The sequence below is a fragment of the Peromyscus californicus genome, unplaced genomic scaffold, assembly GCF_007827085.1.
Source record: "Peromyscus californicus insignis strain IS unplaced genomic scaffold, ASM782708v3 Scaffold_15__1_contigs__length_86483966, whole genome shotgun sequence".
NCBI lineage: Eukaryota > Metazoa > Chordata > Mammalia > Rodentia > Cricetidae > Peromyscus > Peromyscus californicus.
This window is the reverse complement of record NW_026294447.1, coordinates 71081495-71108410: the sequence shown is the minus strand read 5'-3', so window position 1 is coordinate 71108410 and position 26916 is coordinate 71081495. Positions and strand designations below refer to the sequence as shown.

General features: G+C 41.9%; 2 protein-coding genes across 9 annotated transcripts in view; both read left to right on the top strand.

Moving 5' to 3' along the window:
• Ptgr2 (prostaglandin reductase 2) overlaps positions 1–24302 on the top strand; it is a 30107-nt gene extending 5805 nt beyond the window's left edge. For 7 of the 8 annotated variants that reach the window (XM_052739318.1, XM_052739323.1, XM_052739321.1 and 4 more), the window contains 8 exons: positions 1346–1464; positions 5186–5377; positions 8590–8760; positions 11740–11949; positions 13525–13646; positions 15119–15206; positions 18519–18558; positions 22338–24302. In XM_052739318.1, coding sequence (XP_052595278.1) covers positions 1346–1464; positions 5186–5377; positions 8590–8760; positions 11740–11949; positions 13525–13646; positions 15119–15206; positions 18519–18558; positions 22338–22414 — 1019 coding nt within the window. In that variant the 3' untranslated portion in view covers positions 22415–24302. Of the gene's footprint in view, positions 1–1345; positions 1465–3495; positions 3609–5185; positions 5378–8589; positions 8761–11739; positions 11950–13524; positions 13647–15118; positions 15207–18518; positions 18559–22337 lie in introns of those variants that run through there. The other variant, XM_052739325.1, reaches the window with a different exon arrangement.
• A 110-nt stretch (positions 24303–24412) lies between these two features.
• Znf410 (zinc finger protein 410) overlaps positions 24413–26916 on the top strand; it is a 31567-nt gene continuing 29063 nt past the window's right edge. The window contains 1 exon segment of the mRNA XM_052739317.1: positions 24413–25557. The gene's annotated coding sequence lies outside the window, so the exon portion shown is untranslated.

Below are 26916 nucleotides of genomic sequence, written 5' to 3'. Positions count from 1 at the left end.
ATTTGAATTGTTATATTTGAAAGTTTATATTGAAAGTGTATATATAATTTTTTTTTTCCTTGTGGTAGGTATGACTGATTATTAACATTTGATTTTCTCTTTTATGTGACATACACCATCTTTTGTCGGTACTGATATCTGCCTGGTCATAGAAACACAGGCGTGGAAATAATCCGCGAAGTGTGGCCTTGTTTTGTTGCCCGCCTGCCGTGGTTTCTGCCCTCAGTTATGAACAGTTAGCGGAACACCTTTACAGGGATCCCACCTTGGAAATCTGATGGGTCTTGAAAAGAAGTTTGCTCTTGTTCAGCATAATTCAAGATGAATACACTTCAGTGCTAATTGCTTCTGCTTAAGCATTTTTCTTACAGCTCAAGATTTCTAGTTACTGTATAAAAACTATAAAAACAAAATAGTAAATGTCCATGTAAGCCTCTGCTTGTTTCTTAAAATGAAGATGGAAGATTATGTAAATTTATTTTGGCTTTTCTGTTACTTTGTAAATTTTAACTCCATAATTAAAAGAAAAAAGTTGAGTTCAATTTTTTTTTCTTTTTGGAGAACTTATTTTTATTTTATGTGTATAGGGGTTTTGCCCACATGTCTGTCTGTGTACCATGTACATACATGTACTGGAGGCCAGAAGAGGGCAATGGATCCCCTGGGACTGGAGTTAAAGATGTTAGGGGCTGTGTAGGTGTTGGGAATCAAACCTCAGATCCCTGGAAGATCAGCGGATGCTCCTCCCTGGTCCTCTTGCGGTCCCACCCCTGCCCCTAGCCTCCTATCCCCCTCACTCCCGTTTTTTAAAGAGAAGGTCTTACTATGTAGCCCTGGATGGCCTGGAACTCACCATATAGACTATGGTAGCCTCGATTCACTGCCTCTGCCTCTGCCTCCCGAGTGCTGAGATTAAAAGGGTGCACCACCACCTGACCACACAAGAGAGTGGGAGTTTTCATTTTCACAGTCTTCCTATCATTTTGAAACAGAATATTTTATTTACCTATAATCACTTTTTAAAAAACAAAATTAGTTTACAAGAGTATTTCTGATGATGATGATCAAGAATGATGAGAATTTTTTAAAAAACTATGCTGAGTTACTCTTGCTTGAATTAAAAGGGAGTACTTTAAATCCTAGGGTAACATTTAGAAAATAATAAGTGTATGAGAAAGTAACTTTCTTCTAGGCATGGTAGTGTGTACCTTTAATCCCAGCATGGGAGGCAGAGGCAAGTCCATCTCTCTTGAGTTGGAGAACTCAGCCAAGGCTACATAGTGAGACTGTCTAGGGGGGGAAAAAAAAGCAATGTTTTAACTTAATTTTTTCCTTGAAATTTTAGGGAAAAATGGTAATCCAGTGGCAGAGAATTTCAGGATGGAAGAAGTCAGTTTACCAGATAATATCAATGAAGGACAAGTTCGAGTCAGAACTCTCTATCTCTCTGTGGATCCCTACATGGTAAGAAACAGGGTGTTGATGAAAATAGTTCTGTTCTTGTATTTTGGTGTTGTTGCATCTGAATTTTATTATGCTTTCTGTAGGACTAATAAATATTTGAGAAATCATGCCTTTTGTTGTTATTGTTATTGTTCTTCCTCTTCTTCCTTCCTCCTCCTCCTCTTTCTTCTTCTTTTCTTCCTTCTTCTTCTTCTTCTTCTTCTTCTTCTTCTTCTTCTTCTTCTTCTTCTTCTTCTTCTTCTTCTTCTTCTTCTCTCCTCCTCCTCCTCCTTCTTCTTCTTTTCTTGACCGGGTTTCTCTGTATAGCCCTGACTGTTCTGGAACTTGCTTTGTAGACCAGGCTGGCCTTGAACTCTGGGATTAAAGACAAGCGCCACCACGCCCGGCTTAACACTGTCTTTTTAACACACTTACAGACATAATACTTGGTGTGAACAATCTCTCAGGTGGTTTTTCTTTTCTTTTTTTTGATGGTTAATTTTGAGCATATTTCCATGTGACTATTGGCCATTTGGATGTCTTCTTTGAAGAAAAATCTACCCAGAGTACATGAGCATCTTACAATTGAATCATTTGGGCCTGAAGAGATGGCTCAGCAGTTGAGAGCAATTCCTGTTCTTGCAGAGAACCCATATTCTATTCCCAACACCTACATGGTAGCTCACAGCTGTCTGTAACTCCAATTACATAGGGTTCAGTTCTCTCTTGTCAACTTTTCAGGCACCAGGCACACACATGGTGCACATACATACATACAGGCAGAGCATTCATTCACACACATGGTGCACATACATACATTACATACATGCAGAGCATTCATTCACGTTAAAAAATAAATCTGGGGAAAAAACAGAAAAATGTCTCAAGTTTCATGGAAAATTAAAAAAATTATCTGTTCTATTGAGTTTATTTTCTAAATATAAACCCTGGTACCTCATATTTGTTCTGTAAGAATTATCTCCTAGCCAGGACAGCCAGGGCTATTATACGGAGAAACCATGTCTTGAAAAAACAAAACAAAACAAAAATCTCCTATTTTTATGGGTTGTCTTTGCACTCTGTTGCAGTGACAATATACATCTTGCTGAAACACAAAAGTTGTTCATTTTGATAAGGTCCAGTGTACTACTTTTTCTTTTGTCACATATGTTTGGTCTCATATTTAAGGCTTTGCTTCACCCAGCATTATGAAGATTTAACCCTAACTTTTCTTCTAAGAGTTTTAATAGTTTTTTTTTTTTTTTTGGTTTTTCGAGACAGGGTTTCTCTGTGTAGCTTTGCGCCTTTCCTAGGACTCACTTGGTAGCCCAGGCTGGCCTCGAACTCACAGAGATCCGCCTGGCTCTGCCTCCCGAGTGCTGGGATTAAAGGCGTGCGCCACCACCGCCCGGCGAGTTTTAATAGTTTTAGCTTTAAAATTACATGTGTGGCCCATTTTGAGTTAGTATTTGTATGTGGTATGAGAAAGGGGTCTGTCTGTATTATAGTTCTCCAAGGAGATAGAAACTGGGAGACAGATACAGTTATAGAGACATAGATAGATGAGAGGGGATTTGTTAGGGCAGTCAGCTAACCTAATTATAGAGACCGAGAAGCCTGTAGCCTGGTTCAGTCTACGTCAGAAGGAGACTTGAGAAGCAGGGACACAGATAACGAAGGTCTTACTCTGAGGCCATTACTGGAGCCTGGGAGCCTGCTGCACTTGTCCGGTGGAAATGGGATTCCCAGAGACCAAAGGCCAAAGAACTTGCAGCTCTTGAGTCTAAGGGCAGAAGAAAGGTGTCCACTCCAGAGGAGGACTGGACTCTTCCGTATTCCACGTTTTGTTTTCTTCCTCCAGCTCCTGACACCTGACTAGATGGTGCCTTGTGGGCAGAGCTAGTCCACTGAGCCCACCAGTTCATGTCCACATTCCTCAGAAAACACCCTTACAGACATGCTCAGAGACATCTCAAGTAAGCATCTCAATCTAGTAAGACAGACATCTAAAATTAAGTCTTTTTCTTTCTTCCTTTTCTTTTTTTTCTGTAGTACTGGGGAGTGAACCTAGGCCTTTGATGTTAGGCAAGCACTCTACCATTGAACTACAACCCCACTGATACCCTAGATGTATCATCACAGGGTTCGGCTTCAGTCTTTTGCAGGTATATGTACAATTGTGTCAGTATCATTTATTGAAAAGACTGCTTTGCTCAGTACCTTTGTTGAAAATCAGCTGACCATGAGCTGGGCATGGTGGCTCATACCTGTACCCTAGCACTTGGAAAATGGAGGCAGGAAGGTTACTGCAAGTTTGTGGCTAGCCTGAGCTACAGTGAGACTTTGTCTAAAAAAATAAATAAGTTGTAAATCAGTTGATTGTAAGAGTTTACTTCTAGACTCAAGTTTTATCCCATTAGTATGTGTGTTATCCAAATGTGCCTTGCTGCCTTGATTATTATGACTGCAGTAAGTCTGGAAAGTAGCAGGCATGAATCTTCCAATTAATTCTGTGTTTGTTTGTTTGTTTTTTGTTGTATTTGAAAGGTTTGTTTATTTTGGTTTGGTTTTTCGAGATGGGGTTTTTCTGCATAGAATCCCTGGCTATCCTGGATCTTGCATTGTAGACTAGGCTGGCTTCAAACTTAGAGATCCGCCTGCCTCTTCCTCTCAAATGCTGGGACCAAAGGCGGTTGCCACTACCACCTACCAATTCTGTTTTTTTTTTTTTTGTTGTTGTTGTTTAAAATGTTTTACTATATTATTTGTGTGTGTGTGCATGTGAGTTGGCCCAGCTTGCAGGAGTCTAGTCTCTCCTTTTTCCATTTGAGTCCTGAGGACCAATCTTAGGTCGTCAGGCTTGTCAGCAAGCACCGTTACCTGCTGAGCCTTCCCACCAGCCTTCTAAAATAAGTTGGAGTGTTTGTCCTTTCCTCTTTGAGTTTGTAAACAGTTTGAATTAACTATAACCACTGAGCCATCTTTCCAGTCCCAGCTTATTTTTTAAATCAGTATGTGTATGCACATGCATATGCTGTGGCATACATGTGGAGGCCATAGGACAACTGTACAGTCAGTTCTCCCTTCCACCTTGATGTGGGTTCAGGGATCAAACTCGGGGTGTCAGGCTTTCATTGACTGGCTGGTAAGCAAACCCCCAGGAGCTGCTTGGCACCAGCCCCCCCACCCCCCCCCAGTGCTGAGATTGAAGACACACACTGCTGCACCCAACATGAATCTTTAAAGCGTCCGAAAGGAGAAGCTGGGCCCTGGATGGTTTCTTTCATGAATTCCACGCAGTTTTAAATTTTTTGAAGTTACATTTATGTGTATGTGGTTTTGTGCATGATTGCACGTGCTCCTGCATGACTGCCATGGCTCACATGTGGAGGCCAGAGGACAACTTCTGAGAGTTGGTTCTTTCCTCCTTCCATCTTGTGGGTCCTGGGGATTGAACTGAGGTTGCCAGATGGGCTTGGTGACAGGTGCCTTTACCTGCTGAACCATCTCAATGGTCTTATTTATGTGTCTTTCTTTATGCCAGTATCATACTATTTTAATTACCACAGTCTAATTAGAACAGATCTGAATTTCTTTTCAGTTGTATTTCTTTACTGGTAAGAGCTAGGCACATGGTTTCCCCAATTTTTGCAAAATAAAGAAAAAAAAATGAAAGGGATAGAGCGAGAGAGACTTACATGCTTTTCATCAGCTTCCCTTAATGAAGGCTTTCTTTTCTCAGCGCTGTAAGATGAATGAAGACACCGGAACTGATTATCTAGCACCCTGGCAGCTGTCTCAGGTGGCGGATGGTGGAGGTATTGGAATTATAGAAGAGAGCAAGCACATACATTTGGCTAAAGGCGATTTTGTGACTTCTTTTTATTGGCCCTGGCAAACTAAAGCAATTCTAGATGGGAATGGCCTTGAAAAGGTGATGTATAATATAAAACTTTCTGATTTTTCTTCCTTTATTCTCATTTCTGCATTCATATATTTTGTTAGAGAGGGAATAGCATTTTCTTTTAGATAGCTGCCGAAATGTGGAAAGCCTTTGTCTTTTTTACTGTTGGCTATCACACATCACCAGAGAACGCTGTCATCTCAAATCAAATGTGTAATATAAAGCTGAACTATAAGCATAAAAATATTTAATGCTAAGAACTAGAAATCCCCCTATATATGCTACAGTTTACTAAGAAACTCTAGCTACATGAGGAATATATTTACTTCATGATTAAAATTCATCTAATGTCAGAAATCCAGATTTCAGTCATGGAGCCATGGAAAATGACCAGTACTTGTTTTGACCTACAAAACCTTGCAACTTCATTTAATTTGAACTAAAATGATGTATCATAGGGAAGATTCCTTATTTCTTTTGAACTCACAGACCCACCTGCCTCTGCCTCTCCAGTGCTGGGATCCAAGACGAGTGCCACCACCTCCCGACTATATCTTATTTCTTTATACTCCAGTTTCTTTTCTTGACAAGGGCCCTCTACATAGCCCTGGCTGACCTGTCACTAGGTAGACCAGGCTGTCCTTGAAATCAAACGCCTTTAATCCCAGCACTGGGAAGGCAGAGGCAGGCAGATCTCTTTTAGTTCCAGGACAGGCTCCAAAGCTATACAGAGAAACCAAAAAAGCAAAAACAATCTTTTTGTGTGTGGATGTTTTGCCTGCATCTATGGCTATGCACTGATTGTATGCTTGATACTGGAGGAGGCCAGAAGAGAACGTCAGAGTCCCCTAGAACTGGAGTTACAGATGGTTGTAAGCCACTGTGCGGCTACTAAGAATCAAATTCTGGTCTTCTAGAAGAGCAGCCAGTTCTTTGAACTGCTGAGCCATCTCTCCAGCCCCCCAGAGAATGGTTCTTGTGAGCTCCTACCTCCCATGAAATGATGTTACTGGGCTCAGTCTTGTGCAGGTTTTTAGTAGATAATCATAGCTGCCCTGAGTTGGACTATAATGGCCATGCTGTACCTTGAAGACACGTCTCCACAAAATGTCACCCCTTCATATGGCTCTCACATTTTTTTTTTTTTTTTTTTTTTTTTTTTTTTGGTTTTTCGAGACAGGGTTCCTCTGTGTAGCTTTGCGCCTCTCCTGGAACTCACTTGGTAGCCCAGGCTGGCCTCGAACTCACAGAGATCCGCCTGGCTCTGCCTCCCGAGTGCTGGGATTAAAGGCGTGCGCCACCACCGCCCGGCGGCTCTCACATTCTTTCTGTTCCCTCTCCTTCCATGTTCTCTCACCTTTAGAGTGGGTGGGTGGTACAGAGGTCTCTTGTGGCTCAGCTTCAACAGTCACTTGTTCTCAGCACTTTGACCAACTGTGAGTCTAGGCTATCACTGCTGCCCACTGCAGAAAGAGCCCCCACTGACCAGAACTGACAGCCACATTAGTCTGTGGGCAGAGACGTTATTTAGAAAGCAATCTGACAGGCACCTCTTGTCCATTTAGCAGAGCAAATGCGATAGCTTCTCCATTAGGGCTGTGATCCCCTGGCCACAGGCTCTGTCCAGGTTTACAGATCCTGATGTGAACTCCTTCTTCAGAACTGGACCTCACATCTGCTCAGAAAGTAGCTGGTTATCTGGACGTACTTGCTCCTGTTGTACCAATGGGCACATTTCGCCTAGCAGATTGGTGGTGTTGCATACAGAGTCCACAGCTGAGTAAGACTGTTGATGACATTTCTTCCCCAGCAGTTGACAGGGCACCTCCAGCACTGTGAGGACCAGCCGGCAGAGAGGGGACTTCTAGCTCAGTTACAATGTGATGTCTCTGTGGCTTGCCACCTGAGCAGGTAGTTAAGATCTTACCACCTGGTTCTGGTAGGCAACCAACAGCCGTGACAATTACCATTATTGTTTTGAAGCCTCTGTTACCAACAATTGGAAGGGAAGTAGCCCACCCATGGGCTGGGATTTTAATTTCATAATCTATGGCTTCAGGGAGCAACTCATTTACCCATGTAGTGTCTCTGTTCAAACGAGTTGGAAATTAGGTAAATGTTTATTTTGTAATTGCTCAGAGATTTAAGAACCTTCTGACTTTGCCTGTGTTTCACTATTTAAACATTTTTTCTCTATTGAGAAAAAACATTGGGAATTAACAACAACAACAAAAAAAACAACCTTAGTTTATGTGAGAATTGTTAAAGTTGATTTTATTAATCTGAAGAGAATTTTGGATTGCTTTTTCCTTTTTCCTCTTCATTCATATAGATTGTCTGTGTGTGAGTATATGGGTGCACATCGGGGTTCATGCACATGTGGAGTTGGAGGACAACTTTGGGTGTCATCTTCAGGAGCGCTGTCTAGCCTCCTCTGACACCGCTTGAAGTTGAGCCAGATTGGATGGCCAGTGAGCACAGGGAGTCATTCTGCTCTCTGCCAGGGTTGGGAGTGCAGTGTTTATAAAGGGTTCAGGGGTCAAACTCAGATGCTCATGACTGCAAGGCAAGAGCTTTACTGAGGAGCCATCCCCTTAACCCTCACTGTTTTTACTGTGTACAAATGGGCTAGAATTATAACAAGACTAAGAAGAGTCTCCTGTGGACTACGAAACACACCACACAATCTGGGCGGCTTAACCAGTGGGGACTCACTTCCTATTCTAAAGGTTAAAACCCAAGATTGAGTTCTGGAAAATTCAGTTTCTGGTCAGGTCTCTCTTAGCTTGCAGAAAAATACTTTGTTGTTGTTGTTTTTTGAGATAGAGTTTCTCTGTGTAATAGTCCTGGCTGTCCTGGAACCCACTCTGTAGACCAGGCTGGCCTTGAACTCACAGAGGTCCACCTGCCTCTACCTCCTGAGTGCTGGGGTTAAAGGCCTGCCCCACCATGGCCCAGCAGGAAATGTGTTCTTGCTGTGTCATCCAGTAACCTTCCAGGCAGTGAGGAGTGCTGCATCTGTTCCTTCTTCTAAGGACATACATGTATTGGATTAGGTCCCCAACTTTATGACCTCATTTAGCCGCAAATATTACCTTAAAGGTCTTGATCTTGATACTTATAGGGATATAGAGATTGAGCATGTGAAGTTGGGTGTGGAATACTATCCAGTCTATAACTCTAACTTCTTAGCATAAAACTGTAATGTCAGTATTGTTTAAAATGTCCGCCTTTCGTTTCAGGTAGACCCACAACTTGTGGACGAACATCTTTCATATTTTCTTGGAGCTGTGGGTATGCCTGGTTTGACTTCCTTGATTGGGGTCCAGGAAAAAGGTCACATATCTGCGGGGTCTAATCAGACAATGGTTGTCAGTGGAGCAGCAGGGGCCTGCGGATCTTTGGCTGGCCAGGTAAAGTTTCCAAAAATTACTTAACTTTTTAAAATAGAAGGCATAAACAGGTCACAGAGTACATGCATATAATTTACAAAATAAAATCGAGGGCAGGTGACGTAGCTCAGTTGGTAGAGTACTCGCCCAACATGCATGAAGCTCCAGGTTTGATCCCTGGTACCACATAAAACACCTAGGTGTGGTGACACACAGCTGTAATCTCAGCACTTCCGAAGCAGAGCAGGAAGATCAGAAGTTCAAGGTCATCCTCTGCTACTTAGTGAGTTCAGGCCCAGCCTGGAGTATATAAAAGTTTGTCACAAAAAGTAATTAATTTTAGGGTTAGCCGTTTATAAGTTGCCCATAATCCAGCAAATAACCACACACCCAAGAACATGCAAGCAACACTGATTAAACATAATGGTTATTTTTTTCAAGACATAAAAGTAGAAGGGACCTGATGTGATGAAGGAGGGATTCCAGAGGAATGGGAGAGAAAGGGAATGTGGCTGACTGTGACCAAACTACAGGATATACATACATGAAATGGTCAAGGATAAGTTCGATCTTAATTAAGAAAAGATTCGTTATTTTTGTTTGATGTGTTTGTGTGAGCACATGCATGTATGTTCGTGTGTCATATCCCTTGGGACTGGAGTTACAGGTGGTTATGAGCCTCCTGATATTGGTGTTTCAAACCAAACCCAGGCCTTCTATAAGAGTACTGAGTGCTTTTAACCACTGAGCCATCCCTCCAGACCTCTTATTTTAAATTTTTACTATGTCATTATTTTGCACATTGTTGGCAGAAATGGTCTTATTACCTGTTTGATTCTGTTGATAACAATGTGAAAAAACAAAACAAAACATGTTTTTGTGTCTCTTTCTCTGTTAACTGGAATAGATGTAGCAAATGTTAGAGTAGTTCTGTCATCCATATAGGGGTGAAAACCATAGAGATCTGTCTGTAACTCCTTGACTTAAAAGACAAACAAGCAGGGTTAGAGAGATGGCTCAGTGGTTCAGAGCACTCGCTGTACTTGCAGAGAGCCCAGGTTCAGTTCTCAGCACCATAGAGTGGCTTAGAACTCTCTATAACTCCAGTTCAGGGTACCCGGCTCTGCCTTCTGGCTTATCGGGCACCAGACATTCACATAATGCACATACATACATGCAGCCAAACACAAATAAATACATCTTTACAAAAATGACAAAGAAGGGTGTTGGGTTGTGGTTCAGAGGTTTGAACCCTTGCTAGGCATGCACGGAGCTCTATGTTCAGTTGCCTGCACTAAACAACAACGTAAAATCAAACTCTTATTTTAAAGAAATAAATAAGAATTCTTCTTCCACAAGAAGGTTATTTATTTATGTATATTTTGAAACGGAGTCACTTGTCTCCCTGACTGGCCCAGACTTACTATGTAGCTTAGGCTGGCCTTGAATTCCTATTCCTCCTACCTCCACCTTCCAAGTGCTGAGATAATAATAGTGCAGAAAGCATTTACTGAATTGTAAGTATGTAATAAATGTAGAAAGAACTGTACAAAGTTCAGTGTTTTATAGGTAATAGCTATATTAGTTAGTTATCTCTTGGCTGGGATGAAATGCCTGGCAAAGGCGACCCAAGGAAGGAGGGTTTTATTTGGTACCCAGTTCCAGGGTATGGTGCATTATGGCAGGGACGTCATGATAGTAGGAGCTCCAGGCAGCTGGTCACATTGCATCAACACTCGAGAAGCAGAAAGCAGCGAATGCTTGCACTCAGCTTGCTGTCTCCTGTGTACTCAGTGTGGTACCAGGCCCGTGGAATGGTACCACCACATTCAGTGGGTCTTCCCTTTTCAGTTAATCTAACCTAGGTAAGTCATCATGGACATGCCCAGAGGTTTGCTTTCATGGTGATGATTCTAGATCTAGTCAAGTTGGCTGTCAGGATTAGACAGCATGGTAGCTGTGGTGGTTTGAGTGAGAAATGGCCCCATAGTCTCCATTATTTGAACACTCACTGCCCAGTGAGTTTGGGGAGGTGGTGAGCCTTGCTGGAGGAAGTCTGTCTATCACTGCGGGCAAGCTTTGAGAGGCCATGGCCTCATCCTACGTCTAGTTTGCTCTTTCTTCTTCCTGCTTGTACCTGAGATGTGATCTCTGTTTCCTGCTCCCCCACCATGCCCACTGCTCGCTCCGTGCCTCCCTGCCCTCGGGGAACGGAAACCCAATAATCTCTTTCTCTCTTAAATTGCGTTTGGTTGTGGTGTCTTATCACAGCAGCAGAAAGTAACTGATACAGTAGCTTTTACAGCATGGGAAACAGAATAATGTATTCTAGCTATCATCTGTGTTCTCCACAGCCCTGAAAATTATTGAATTTTAAGAGTGATATTTTGGGTCTGATTTTTTAATTACATTAAAGTTGTGAATTTAAACTACATTTCATTTATTTATTTATTTATTTATTTTTAAGCATCACATTATCTGCTTTTAGTCTCTTTGGCTTTAATTTTTTTCTCTCCCTATTTCATTATTTTTTTTTTTGAGACAGGGTCTCTCTATGTAGGTGGGGCTTGAACTCAGAGATACACTTGTCTCTGCCTCCTGAGTTCTGGGATCAAAGGTGTGCGCCATCATGCTTTAAATGCTTTAGTTAAAAGCACTGTAATCAAACCTAAATTGTGATGAATACTGTTGTAGAGTTAATATTGATGTATTATGAAACATCATGACTCCAGGTCCACTAGCCCAGGGGTAGCACCCAATGGGCTGGACCCTCCCACTTCAGACACTAAAGAAATGCCCTTACAGGCTTGTCTACAGATTTTATGGAGGCATTTCCTCAATTGAAGTTCCCTCTTCTCAGATGATGCTTGCTTATATCAAATTGACATAAAAATTAGCCAGGACAAATACTCTCTTCTACTTGCAATATCTTGTGTACTTTGACATTTTTATGTTTGTGAGAATATAAAGCCATTTAATTTTCAAAACATTCCTCCCTAGATTGGCCGCCTGCTTGGCTGTTCCAGAGTGGTGGGAATTTGTGGAACACATGAGAAATGCCTCTTTCTGACTTCAGAACTGGGGTTTGACGCTGCAGTGAATTATAAAACAGGAAATGTAGCGGAGCAGCTCCGAGAATCATGCCCAGCTGGAGTGGATGTTTACTTCGACAATGTTGGAGGGGACATCAGTGATACAGTGATAAGTCAGGTGGTTTGCCGATTTGTTTCTGTTACAAATGTGACACTATATTTTATTTATTGTGTGATATATCTTTGCTTGATACTGAGGGGAGCTATAAAATTGTAGTGTTCTTTTTGACAAATAACATGATTATTGTATTTAAGTTATACAAAAGATCTTGATACTTACTTTGAATTGATTGCACATTGGTGTTCTGAATTTCAGTTCCTGCCTAGCAATATATTTTCACCTTCAATTTACTTTTGTGAAAAATTAAGATTTGCCCTTTTGAAATAGTGAGATTCTGACCTGTAACTCACCATCTACCAATTACTTTGCAGCCATAACCTCTGAGTTGGGTAGGTAGATGGTTTTCATAGGTTGTAGATGGTACGTATTTTTATTGGCAATGTAGTAAAATACGACTGATAATAAGAATAAATAGGTCTTGACTATATGTAAAATTACTTGCAGTTGAGATTATATTATTGAAATAAAAAGAAATATATTACTGGGCTGGAGAGATGGTTCAGTGAATGAGAGTGTGTACTGCTCTTGCAGAGGACCTGAGTTTGATTCTATGTCAGGCAGCTCAAACCAGCTGTATATCAAGCTCCAGGGAGAAATGACCCTTCTGGCCTCATCAGGCACCCACACTTATACATGCATGTTTCTGCTGAGGGGTAGCCACCAGAGAAGACAACTTGGACGTGGGTTTAAGCCAGTAGAAAGTCTTTATTAGCTGTCCAGTGTTCAGATCCCAGTGTAGCCCTGAGCCTTTCTCAGGGTGAGCTTTTAAGCACAAAATCCACTTCAGTTAACAAGAACAGTTAGTCATAAGCGGAACTACAGAAGCCAAAAAGCAAAGTTAGTACATTTAGACACTTTCCCAGAACTGTGGACTTTGATGGATTAGGCCTTTGTTTTGGCAGGTGGTGCTGTCAAAGTGCTGAGTTTTACATCCTGAATGATACTTACATCATTGAGTCAGTTGTGGTAAGGTCTCAGGGCCTACTAAGGTCTGGGGACCTGTTACAGTATCTATATACAGACCCACAATATACACATAGTTAAAAATAATAAAATTAAGCTTTAAAAAAATAATATACTACAATAAAGCAGCAAGATCAGTGGCAACTAATATAATTCTTTTGGTGATTACCAAACTTTTATTCTACATTCCTTCATAGTGAACTTAATAAAACTTGTAGGTGCTGGAAAGATGGCTCAGCACTTAAGAGAGTACTTACTGCTCTTGTGGAGGACAGAGTTTGGATCCTAACACACACACACACATCAGCAGCTCAAAACCATCTGTAACTCCAGTTCTAGGGGGATCTGAGGCCCTCTTCTGGCTTCCACAGGCACCTGCATTTATGTAGTGAACATAAAATTCATGTAGGTGCACGCACTCGCGTGTACACACAGAGGCACACACAAATAAAAAATGTAAAAGACTTTTAAATACGTAAATCTTCAAAATAAATGAAACTAATCAGCAATAAAGGTTTAAGTGTGGTGGTTAAATAGGCTTTTATTGTTGTAGTCATAAATATAAGAAAGGTGTCTTAAGGGTGTAATCATCAGTGTTTCTCTATACAGATGAATCAGAACAGCCACATCATCCTATGTGGTCAAATTTCTCAGTACAATAAAGATGTGCCTTATCCTCCTCCACTGTCCCCTGCTGTAGAAGCAATCCAGAAGGAAAGAAACATCACAAGGTGTGTTCTTCACCTTTGCCCTTACTGCTACTATCACAGGGGCTGGGAGTTAAATTTCATAGATGTGAATTGTATTCATTTATAGTTTTTCCTTATTAAATAAAATGGAAAAGTATATATTCAAGGAGGTTCAATATTTAAATTTTGGTTACTGGTTCTCAGAAAACTGATACTTCTGGCTTTGACTGGATGAGATCATGTGAGGGTAGGGAAAGAATGTTATCCACAAAGGAAAAATCAAAATGCTGTTGCCAAATAGGGTTGTAGATGATAAGCAGATATAACAATCTAAGTAGAGTACTTACCCCTTAACTACACCTAAAACTATATCTGACCAGACTCAGTATGGTTATGTGCTAATTTAAAGACTAACAAGTATTACCATTTTGAAAGATTTGATTTGTTTTTTTTGTTTCGTTTTGATTTTTATTTTTTCTTTTTTGGTTTTTCGAGACAGGGTTTCTCTGTGTAGTTTTGGTGCCTGTCCTGGAACTCACTTGGTAGCCCAGGCTGGCCTCGAACTCACAGAGATCCGCCTGGCTCTTCCCCCCAAGTGCTGGGATTAAAGGCGTGTGCCACCACCGCCCGGCGATTTTTATTTTTTCAAGACAGGGTTTCTCTGTGTAGCCCTGGCTGTCCTGGAACTCACTCTGTAGACCAGATTGACCTTGAACTCACAGAGATGTAGTTGAAGTTTTCCTAGTCCTGCCTGGCCCACGGTCAGGACAAATCTCTCCCACTCGCATCCCCCAAGTAAACACACAGAGACTTAAGACTTGTATTACTTATAAACTGTATGGCTGTGGCAGGCTGCTTGCTATCTGTTCTTATATCTTAAATTAACCCATTTTTATAAATCTATACCTTGCCATGTGGCTCATGGCTACCAGTATCTTACATCATGCTTCTCCCCGTGGTGGCTGGCTGCATCTTCCTGCCTCAGCCTTCCACCTCCCTGAATTCTCCTCCTTCTTGTCCTGCCTACACTATACTTCCTGTCTGGCTACTGGCTAATCAGCGTTTTATTTATCAATCAATCATAGCAACATATATTTACAGCATACAGGACATCCTACAGCACTTCCCCTTTTCTGTTTTTTTTCAAAAGGAAGATTTTAACTTTAACATAGTAAAATTACATATAACAAAACAATTATCAAGCAAGAATTACAGTTACAATATCTAGTCTTATTTATATTTGGCAGGATTAAAGAAGATATCCTATCTATCCTATATTTGTGAGTCTAAGGTTTCATATCTAACTTACCTTTTATCATAACTAAGGGAATTATAACTATATAGTCTTCAACTACATCAAAGACCTCAGAAGGATATACCATTACCTGAGAAATGGGAGAAGGATCTGCCTGCCCCTGCTTCCCAAGTGCCGTGATTAAAGGCATGTGCCACCACCCCCTCAGGTTCTCCCTCTTGAAATATTGTCTAATCATCCTTTCATTCTCTGCTTACAGAGAGAGATTTACCGTGTTAAATTACAGAGATAAATTTCAGCCGGGACTTCTGCAGCTGAGTCAGTGGTTTAAAGAGGGCAAGCTAAAGGTAAAGCCTTTTTTGCTTTTTGAAAGCAGGTCTCATGTGGTTCAGGCTGGTTTCAGGCTGGTTGCACTTGGCAAGTAGCTGAAAATGATCTTGAACCCCTTGCCTCCTACTTCTGCCTCACTAGTGCTAGGATTATAGGCAGGCTCTTTATCATGCCCAATTTATGTGGCGCTGGGCTTGAACCCAAAACAAACCAAGTACTCTATCAACAGAGCCACATCCCCAGTCCAAATTTCTATTAATTATAAAAGTATGTTTTTTTCTGGCCGGGCGGTGATGGCACACGCCTTTAATCCCAGCACTCGGGAGGCAGAGGCAGGCGGATCTCTGTGAGTTCGAGGCCAGCCTGGGCTACAAAGCGAGATCCAGGAAAGGCACAAAGCTACAGAGAAACCCTGTCTTGAAAAAACAAAAACAAACAAACAAAAAAAGTATGTTTTTTTTCTGCCATTAGGCATACTTTTATTTTATTTGATTTTACTATAGCAAACATTTGTTTCATTACAAAAAATTCCTACAAAATATAGGCTAGAGAATTGGCTCAGTGGTTAAGAGCACATTGCTCTTGCAGAGGACCCAGGTTTGTTCTCCAGCGTGTATGTCAGGCTGCTCACCATTGATGGTAACTGCAGCTCCAGGGGCTCTGTGACCCTCTCTGGACCGCCTAAGCAGCTGCACTCACGTGCACATACTCCCACAGAGACACACATTGACACATAGTTTAAAAAGTTAATCTTTGAATAAAATTTTCTCCCAGATGACCATAATCTGCTGAGTGAGAAACTCTTTTATTACTTTTATGCAATACTTTATTAAGCTCAGGACTGTAGAGGCTGCTCAGTGGTTAAGAGCACTTACTACTTTTGCAGAGGACCTGGATTTGGTTCCTAGCACCTACCTGGCTGCTACAAGTTGTCCATAACTCCAGTTCCAGGGGATCCAGTAACCTCTTCTGGCCTCCCAGGGTACTAGGCACACAGTGGTGCATACTTGTACATACATGTACATACATACATGCATGCAGGCAAAACACACATAAAATAAAAATAAATCTTTTAAACAATTAATAAGCTTTACTTTCCATGAATTATTCATAAAGTCAATAGATATTTCTCCTGAAATCTAAATCTTTTTTTTTTTTTTTTTGGTTTTTCGAGACAGGGTTTCTCTGTGTAGCTTTGCGCCTTTCCTGGAACTCACTTGGTAGCCCAGGCTGGCCTCGAACTCACAGAGATCCGCCTGGCTCTGCCTCCCGAGTGCTGGGATTAAAGGCGTGCGCCACCACCGCCCGGCTTGAAATCTAAATTTTTTTTTTTTTTTTTTTTTTTTTTTTTTTTTTTGGTTTTTTGAGACAGGGTTTCTCTGTGTAGCTTTGCGCCTCTCCTGGAACTCACTAGGTAGCGCAGGCTGGCCTCGAACTCACAGAGATCCGCCTGGCTCTGCCTCCCGAGTGCTGGGATTAAAGGTGTGCGCCACCACCGCCCGGCGAAATCTAAATTTTTAATGTTCATTAATTTGACAAATATTTGTGGAATTGTACTTAGAAATCTGATTTCTTTTTTCATTTTACATTATTTTTATATGCATGGATATTTTGTTTACAGGAATGTTTATTTACCACTTGCTTGCCCTGGTTCGTACAGAGGCCAGAAGAGGGTGTCAGATATCCTGGAACTGGAGTTACAAATGGTTGTGAGCTGCCGTCTGGGTGCTGGGAATTGAACCTGGGTCCTCTGAAAGAATAGCCAGTGCTCTTAACCACTGATCCATCTCCCTGGCCTGAGAAATTGTGCTTTCTTTTTTTCCCCAATAACTTATTTTTTTTATTTCATGTGCATTTGTATTTTATCTGAATGTATGTCTGTGTAAAGGTGTCAGATCACCTGAAACTGGAGTTACAGGCAGTTGTGAGCTGGGAATTGAACCTGGGTCCTCTAGAAGAGCAGACAGTGCTCTTAACTGATGAGCCATCTCTCCAGTCCCAAAATTGTTCTTTCTTAAAAGTCATATAAGCACATGCCAGAATGTTCTTTGGATATTCTTTTTTTTTTTTTTTAAATGGGAATTTGTTGAATTTTATATAACTAGAATGAGTCGTTACTGCATTTTAGAAAGCACAAAACAATTGTAAACTCAGTAGTTCAGTAATATATTTATATTATTTTGGTTTCATATAACCTATTTTCTTATGATTTTTATAGATTTCAGTAAATGCCCTTTTAATACTCATTTCCTTTGTGGTTATTCTGATTGGGCAAAATTAGAAGTTTTTGGTCCCCCCCCCCCCCCAAGACAGAATTTCTCTATGTATGTAGCCTTAGCTGTCCTGGAACTCGCTCTGTAGACCAGACTGGCCTCAAACTCAGAGATCCGCCTGCCCCTGCTGCCCGAGTACTGGGATTAAGAGCATGTGCCACCACTGTCTGAAATTAGAAGTTATTAATCTGGGATCCATATAAGATGTTCTTGAAACCTAAAAAAGATAGGCAAACTTGTATATGTGTACACTTAGATAATTTTTTTCCAAAGAGTGGATATGGACTGAGTGTGTAACTTGGTAGAGTACTGGCTTAGCCTCCATGAAGCCTAGTCTACCCCAGCAGAATAAAAAAAACTGGCACAGGCCTATCATCACAGTACTTGGGAGGTGGGGGCAGGAGAGGATCATAAATTCAAGGTCATTGTCAGCTATGTAGCCTGTACAGTTTGTTTAAGACTAGATGGGGTTGGGGTAGCAGTGAGATGGCTTACTGAGTGTGGACACTAGTGGATGAACTGAGTTTGATCCCCAGAACCCATGTGGTAGAAAAGTAGAAAGAACTGAGCTGGGCATGGAAGTTTATGCCTTCAAACCCAGCAGTAGGGAGGAAGAGGCAGTCTGAGCTCTGCATTTGAGGTCTACAGAATGAGTACCAGGTGTCCTCTGATTTCTACATGCATGTTATGACATGTACATTTACCCATAAAAACAAATAAAATGTAAAAAAAGAATTTGTTTTTGTTTTTGTTTTTCGAGACAGGGTTTCTCTGTGTAGCTTTGCGCCTTTCCTGGAACTCACTTGGTAGCCCAGGCTGGCCTCGAACTCACAGAGATCCACCTAGCTCTGCCTCCCGAGTGCTGGGATTAAAGGCATGCGCCACCACTGCCCGGCTAAAAAAAGAATTTTTAACAATCAGACAACAGGAATATAGGATTAGGATTTTATTGAAAAATGGAGGCTACCCATTTTTCTACTGTATACAAAGTTGTAAATCGTATTGCTTCCTTTTGTAGAAACCATTAACCCTAAATCTAGCTATTTTGATTCACAGATCAAAGAGAGCGTGATAAATGGATTGGAAAACATGGGAGGTAAGATGAATAAAGATTTATTCTATGCATGTGCTAAATGCATGTATTGATTTTTCTTTTAATGCTACTTTTCAGGTGTTCTAGAGAATGAACCTATGGCCTCTTTCATGTTAAGCACACATTACCACTGTGCTAAACCCAAGCCACCCCCCCCCCCCTTCTCCTTTGTGGAGACACTGAGGACCTCTGTTAACTGACACTGAAAGACTGTGCTTTTGTTCATGCAGTGATGGAGAACTGACCCTGGAGCCTTGTGCATGCTAGGCACGGCCTCTAAGACGGAACTATAGCTTCTTTCCCTTGTTTTGTTTTGTTTTTTCTCTTTTTTTGGAGGGAAGGGGGTAGAGCAGAGCTTTTCTGAGACTGGGTCTTATGTAGCCCTGGTGGGCTTTGAATTTGATTGGTAGCTGAGGCTGACCTTAAATTCCTGCCCTCCCAAGTGCTGGAATTACAGGCATTTGCCACCACACCCATCTTATTTTCTTGTAATAATTTATTGCTGGGGCTTTGGATGTAGGCTGGTTGGTAGAGTGCTTGTCTGCCATGAATGAAGCCGTGTACAAAACATGTATATTAGCAACCACTGTAACCCAGAACTCAGACAGTAGAGGCAGTACTATCAATTTAAGGTCGTTCTCAGCTAAGGAGACGGTCTCAAAAATAAATAAAAATAAAAATAAAAATAAATAAAATAAGCCCGGCGGTGATGGTGCATGCCTTTAATCTCAGCGCTCCAGAGGTAGAGGCAGGTGGATCTCTGAGTTTGAGGCTAGCCTGGTCTATGAATTGAGTTGCAGAACAGCCAAGGCTACACACAGAGAAACCTTGTCTCAAAAAAAAAAAAAAAACAATAAATGAACAAACAAATAAATAAACAAACAAATAAATATTATTTCTGTGAAACTGTCCCTATATATGTAGGTTTCCTTATATATTGAAATCAAACACCATAAGAGTTCACTTTAGTGATCTTTTTTTTTTTTTTTTTTTTTTGGTTTTTCGAGACAGGGTTTCTCTGTGTAGCTTTGCGCCTTTCCTGGAACTCACTTGGTTAGTGATCTTTAATATGTGTATTAGTTACTTTTTCATCACTGTGATAAAATACCTGAAACCAAATTTTAGGGAGGAATTATTTTGCTCATGATTTTAGAGCTCAGGTCATGGTCACTTGGCCCCATGCACTTGGGTAGGGCAGATCATCCTGGTACTGGAGTACATGAAGGTAGTTTTCACATCATGGTGGACAGGAAACAGAGAAGAAGACAGGAAGAGGAAGGGCCCAACTCTACTGACCTACTTTCTCTAGCTAAGTTCCACTTCATAAAGTTTCCAGAACCTCCTAAAATAGTACCACTAGCTGAGGACCAAGCACTTAAAACTGAGGGAGTTTGTTCGAGACATTTCATATTCAAAGTATATCAAGAGGCAGTTTGCACATTTCATATATTATATATATATATATCTTTGGTTTCTTAGACAGTTTATAAAAATATAAGGACTATGAAAGCTTTATAGGCTTTAGGTAACTTTTCAGATCAAATGTTTCTTGTAGACAGACTTTCTTTTCTGCCTCCAGTCCCAAATAAAGACACAGAGACTTATTATGAAATATTTTGCCTTTAGCTGAGGTTTGTCTCAACTAGCTCTTAAACTTAAATTAACCCATCTATATTAATCTGTGTTCTGTCACGTGGTGTTACCTCTTTTGTCTTGCACGTCTTGTTCCCTCTCCACTTGCCTGGCAACTCCACCCTTCTTCTTCCCAGAGTCTTCTCTGCCTCCAGAAGTCCCGCCTAACCTCTTCCTGCCTAGCTCTTGGCCATTCAGCTCTTTATGAAACTAATCAGAAGGTGCCTTGGCAAAGACACATCTTTACAGTGTCACAAACAAATATTTGGCAACAGTTTCTCAGACATAAGATTAATCAAATTTCTAAATTCTATTTTTGTTTTTGTTTTTGGCCTAACATAGACTTTCATTTATAAAAAGGCTAAATCAAACTCATTTTTTTCCTTTTTCAAAAAAAAATTTAATATATTTCCAAACCAGTATTTTGTATCAATGTAAATTTTACTCATTTGGCTTAACAAGTATTTACTGTATTTACTCAATAAAACTAAAGTTTCTAAAGTTTTGAATTATTTAAAATTGTTTTGCTGACATTTTAGCCCCATATTTATTTGCCTTTACTCTTCAGATTCTGTACCTTTCTATGGATACTAGTTAGATATTTCCAGTTTATTTATTTATTTTTTTAAAGATTTATTTATTATACACACAGTGTTCTTCTGCAGGTATGCTGCAGGCCAGAAGAGAGCACCAGATCTCATTACAGATGTTTGTGAGCGACCATGTGGTTGCTGGGAATTGAACTCAGGACCTCTGGGATAACAGCCCATGCTCTTAACCGCTGAGCCATCTCTCCAGCCCCTATTTCCAGTTTAAATAGCAGTAGGGTTTTTGTTGGTTTTCAGCCTTTTTGAGGCCAGGTGTCATGCAGTCAAGGCTAGGTTGATCCTGAACTCTGATCTTCTTGCCCCAGGATCCACAGGTAAAAACCACAGTCCTGGTTTATGAAGTGCTGGGGGTTTAGCCCAGAACCTCTTGTATGCAATTTACCAGATGAGCTATACCCAGCCCAACAATAGTCTTCAGAATGTAATTGGATTGCTTTGTATTCTACTTGTATCTGTTGTTTGCATTTGTTTGAAACTTGATCTCCTCTTTTTTCCCTCTCTTTCTTCTCTCACATTCCAAAACACATTAACTCTTGAGGCCAGGTTGGGGCAGGTCCCCAACTTACAAGCTTAGTGTGCAGATGGAATGTTTCCCCAAGTTTCTAAGATACAGTGTATCTGAGGGAGGCAAGTGTGTGCTCTCTCCTACCCTACTCTTTTTGGGTGTTTTTGAGTCTGTATATTCCAGATGGCCTTAAACTCATGATCCTCTGGCCTTAGCTCCAGAATGCTGGGATTACATGCATACACTATGAGAGTTTCCTTCTGTTTCCCTATTGACACCACATACATGTTGTACACTTACATACATGCAGGCAAAACACTCGTACAAATAAACTAAATCTTTTGTGTGTGTGTCTTGCCTGCATACATGTATGTACACTACATGCATGCTTAGTGTTCACAGAGTTCAGAGGAGTGTTGGATCCCCTACAGCTGGTACTAGGAACAGGACTGATTGTGAGTCACCACATGGGTGCTTGGTAGATAAGTATGTATGTATAAGTAAATAATAAATAAATAAATGTATGTATGAATGAATAAATAATAAATACATAAATAAATAAATGTATGTATAAATAAATAAGAAAGGAAGGAAGTGTCCCCCCTCCCCACACACACAGGGTTTCTCTATATAGCCTTGGCTCTTCTGGAACTCACTCTGTAGACTAGGCTACCCTGAACTCACAGAGACTCACAGAGATCCAGCTTCCTCCTGAGTGCTGGGATTAAAGGTGTGTGCTACCACCTGACCCAGTGATTTTTCTTTTTAGATTTATTTTTTGCCAGGGTGGTGGTGGCACACGCCTTTAATCTCAGCACTTGGGGGGCAGAGGCAGGTGGATCTCTGTGAGTTTGAGGCTAGTCTGGCCTACAGAGTGAGTTTCAGGACATCCAGGGCTGCACAGAGAAACTGTCTCAAAAAAAAAAAGGAAGAAAAATCACTTAAGAAATTATTCAAGCTAATTTTGTATGTGAGACTGCCTAACAAATATATAGTGACATTTCTCTTTTCAGACAACCTACTTTTTTTTTTTCCAGTTGCATTCCAATCCATGATGACCGGAGGCAACATAGGGAAGCAGATCGTCTGCATTTCAGAAGATTCTTCTCTGTAGTCTTTGTGTACCTTGGTCAAGGAAACCCTACATTTCCTACTTTGCACAGAGATACTTAAGATACATTTAAGAAAGAATCTTACAGTAGATAATTCTTGATTTAAGTGTGATAATATTTTCTTAATTGCATAACCTTTTTATCTTCAATATCATATATTAATTATATATCTAACATGTGTTTGCTAACCATAATACAATGGTTCTCAACCTGTGGGTTGTGACCCCCCCTGGGGTCACATATCAGATACCCTGCATATCAGATATTTACATTACGATTCATAACAGTAGCAAAATTAGAGTTATGAAGTAGCAGTGGAATAATTTTATGGTTGGGGTCACAACATGAGGAACTGTATTAAAGGGTGCAGCATTAGGAGGGTTGAGAACCATTGCTACAATAGATTGAAGTTAGTTTCATCTGTTTTTCCCTTTTTTATTTTACTTTTGAAACAGGATCTCAATATGAAGTCCACACTGGCCTTAAACTTGTGATTCTTCTGGCCCTGTCTCTTGAGTGCTGGGATCACAGGCATGCCTGATTTTTCTTATAATAATAAACTAGTAATAGTAATTATTTCGGAGATGGGCCTGTTAGTATAGCTCAGGCTGGACTGACTCCTCAGGTTCCTCACTGCCATTATCGCTGGGATTCCAGGCATGTGTTACTCATTATACTTGGCTAATTTTGTTTGTTAAAACTAATGTTACATATATTTGTATCAAATATTTTATGACCCCTGGATAGTTAATACGATTATTAATGGATCATCTGTATACATCTTTAAATTATTTTTAAAACTGAGTCAACATTCTAGTAATTCTAAGATCAGAAGCAGTTAACATTTGTTGACCTGGGGAAATTTTTAACATTATTCTTAAAGTGAGAATATTAGAATTGAGATGAGCTTTCTATATTTTATATGGAAGAGAGACTTTAAAAATCTTTATGTACCAATGTGTCTTTCTGTGCACCACATGCATGCCTGGTGCCTGCAGAGGCCAGAAGAGGGCATTGGATCCCTTGGAACTGGAGAATTTTGAGCCACCATGTGGGTGCTGTGTTCTTGAACGCAGGTCCTTTGGTAGAGCAGCAGGTGCTCTTAACTGCAGAGCCATCTCTCCAGCCTGCCAAAAGAGAGGCTTGGAATAGTATAAGTACATAGGGTTGGGGGCAGCATTGGGAGGATCAGATTGTGGAACGGTTATGGGGAAGAAGAGCAGAAGTGTTGGGTTGGGAGCAGTGTGAGAAGATGATGAAGTCAGTGGAGTTGATGGGAAGCTCAAGAGACCAGATCTGCACCCAGAAGATGATCTATTTGTGTTCTGCCAAATTACTGTGTAGCAAGTCTAAAAAAGCTTGTGTTTACTGGAGGAATTTTTTTTTGTGACAGTCTGTTATGTAGCTTGCTATGTAACCCAGGCTGGCCTGGAACTTGAAGATCTCCACCTGCCTGCCTACCTCCAGAGGCTAGTGTTAAAGGCCTGTACTTTGGGACACTTGGGAGAGCAAATAGATATAAACATCACTTGGAATTTCATTGATTAAAGTGGGTTGGGTGAGTGAGTGATCAGGGCAGAACACTGCTCCGTATTCTAGGGACCTTCTCCGTATTCTAGGGACCTTGGGGTTAATCCCCAATAGGAACCCCCATTCCCAAGAAGCCCCAAGTAAAAAAAGCTTCAGGAAATGATAGGACTAAGTAAATTAACCAAGGGTTGTAGACAAGAGTATTCCAGATATTGAGGTATCTCATTTGTCTTATTAATTGTAACTCAACTTTTGGAAAAGTAAAACTGAAGATGTTTTCTGAGTGTGATTTATGGCCACTTTTTTACACAGCCAATGTACTTTATAGGTGACACTTGCAATAAACATATTCAAATTGTATTAGTAATCATTCAATCCAGTTTTGCATCGGTCTAACCTTGTTCTACATACTTGCCCTGGACCAGTTTTTCTTTCTGGGGGTTTCTTCGTATCTTCATATGCTGGTAACTCCCAACTCTAAATTTGTTTTTTAATTCTTACTTAGACTTGAGGACTTTTAACTCCTAGTAAACATCTCCTTGCCACCCCGAGGTTTTCTTCGGATACTATGTAGCCCGGTTGTCCTTGTCATGCAGTCCTCAGACAGGATTACAGCCTTGCTCCTCCGTGCCCAGCACGCAACTGTGTACCGATGAATTCATTTCACCCGGAACGCCCAAAATGTTTTCTACCCAAACTAGTACTCCCTAGCTCGTTTAGGCTCCTGGTTTACCTCTAAACATGAAAATAAACGCCTTAAGAGAACATTAATTCACACGGGCACTATCTTTAATCCCTTACTCTATGTGTACCACATCATGAGGGTTTGTTGTTGTGGTTGCTTTGTTTTTGACAGTCTCACTACGCAGCCCTAGCTGTCCTAGCTGTGCCAGGGTGCTGGGATTACAGGACTGTGCCACCACGCCAGGACTTTACATTTCACGCAGTCAGTCAAACTCAAAAGTTCCATCGAGTACTATTATTCACCTCGGAACTCAGGTATAGCTCTCAGTCAGGACATCCCAGATCTCTGGGAATTCTTCAATGTCCCCAAGGCTGTCCGTGTCTAAATTCATACCCAGTCCAGTGGGCAGTGCGGGGCTGGATTGTGCAGGTCCCTCCTTGGGCCGTGAAGATTTCAGGTCCTCTTCATGGAGAGTTTTGGTGTTTCGGGAGCATTGTTTCTCGTTCACTGTATCAGAACTCGGCTCCGGAGAAAGCTGCCCACCGGTTCATTGCCGCGGCCGCACACACCCTCCTCGGCGGGAAGGTGGTGACGTCACGGCTAGACGGCCCTGACCTGGTTTCAGACTTGGCGGACCCGAGCGCCCCGGAGGGCAGGGGGGCGGGGCCGGGGTGCTGCCGCTCGCCGGCCGGAGACCAGCGCGGGTGTGAGCGGAGGTGGAGATCGGCCCACGCAGCTGCCGCAGGGTCAGCACCTCGACCTGAGGAACACCCGCGGGGCGGAGAAGAAAGCCAGGGGGTATGCTCGTGGGGGGGTGGCCAAACTTCCTGTCCCGCTCTGGAGCTGCTTCCGGCGGGAGCCGGAAGACGCCGTGTGTGTGGACGGAATTCGGGACTGGCTGACGGACGGCCAGCTGCCCTGGACTGGAAGGTGAGCTCCGGGCGGGGGCTGGCCACACCCGCTCGGCTAGGTGGTCCCGGAGAGAAAGGAACCCACGGCGGGGTTTGGGGCTCCGGAGGCGAGTTTGCCCCCGAAGGGCACAAGGAAGCCGCCCCCACTTGGGCTTCCCCCCCGGCGTCTGGCGGGCTGGGAGCGACCGGTCCGGAGCCCCGCGGCTCCGGCCCTGCCCCTCTCGGGATTTGGGGGGGCACTGTTTTGGTTCCTAGGCTTGTTTTTGCAGGAAGGTGCTTGGGAGCAGATTGCCCCCAGTGAAGCGGACTTAGCGCGTCCCCGGGGCGGAGGCTCCGGACTGCACCCGCAGCCGGGCCTGCCCGCGGACCTTCGGGCCTGCCACTGAGACCTTTGTGCTGGCGGCAAGGGTTGCCAGCGGTGCCCTGCCGGCCTTCCAGCCAGAGCCAGCGTCCACTCACTTCCTTGGTCTGGAAGGGGACGCCTAGATGACCAGGGCTGGACCTCTGGTGTCTCCTCTACCTGCCACTTGAGGCCCGTGTGGGGACAGCGAGTGTTCGTAGTCTGCGTGGGTTTTGCCCATTGAACTCGTCCTCCGAAGTTTCTCAGAAGAGGATCCAATCCGTTGATTAAACTTTATCCCACTTGCGCATGAGGCTCGGAAATGTACTTAGGTACCATTTGGGAGTTAAATATTATTGAGATGGGATTCAGAGTTCATACTTTTACATCAGACGTTGGCACAGGGGCCAGTGTGACATATGCGAAGAGAAGGAAAAGACGGACAATTCTTGGTGTTTGGCATTGAGAAATTACACTTTGTGTTACCGTAGTGTATTATCAGAAGATGTAGGCTCTAATTTAAGCTTTGACCTTGTAGGTGTCAAATTTGGGGTAAATTTTGCAATTTGTAGTTTCTTTGAGGGGGGTATATCAGTGAAGAGGTTTACCATCATGTAATGTATTTGAACATTATTCTGAGATACTAAACTTTGAGTTTGAAGGTGACAAACATTCTTGTGTTTTGGAAAAATAATGAGTGTTTGGTAAAAGATAGATTGGAAAGGGTAATTTTTTTATTTTTGGATTTTTGAGACAGGGTTTCTCTGTGTAGCCCTGACTCTCCTGGAACTCGCTCTGTAGACCAGGCTGGCCTCAAAGGCACAGAGATCCACCTGCCTCTGTCTCCTGAGTGAGGAAAGGGTGACTTTTAAAGGCAAGGTGACCAGTTAGAAGCTTTTGTTAATAGTGTAGTTGGGGGGGGGGGGAGTATAATTGAAAGATACTGAGAAATCTAAACAGCATCACAGTAGGAGTAAGTGACTTGTGGAAGTCATTAATGCCTGGGATTATTTAAATACGGAGAAAGAGAGATACTGC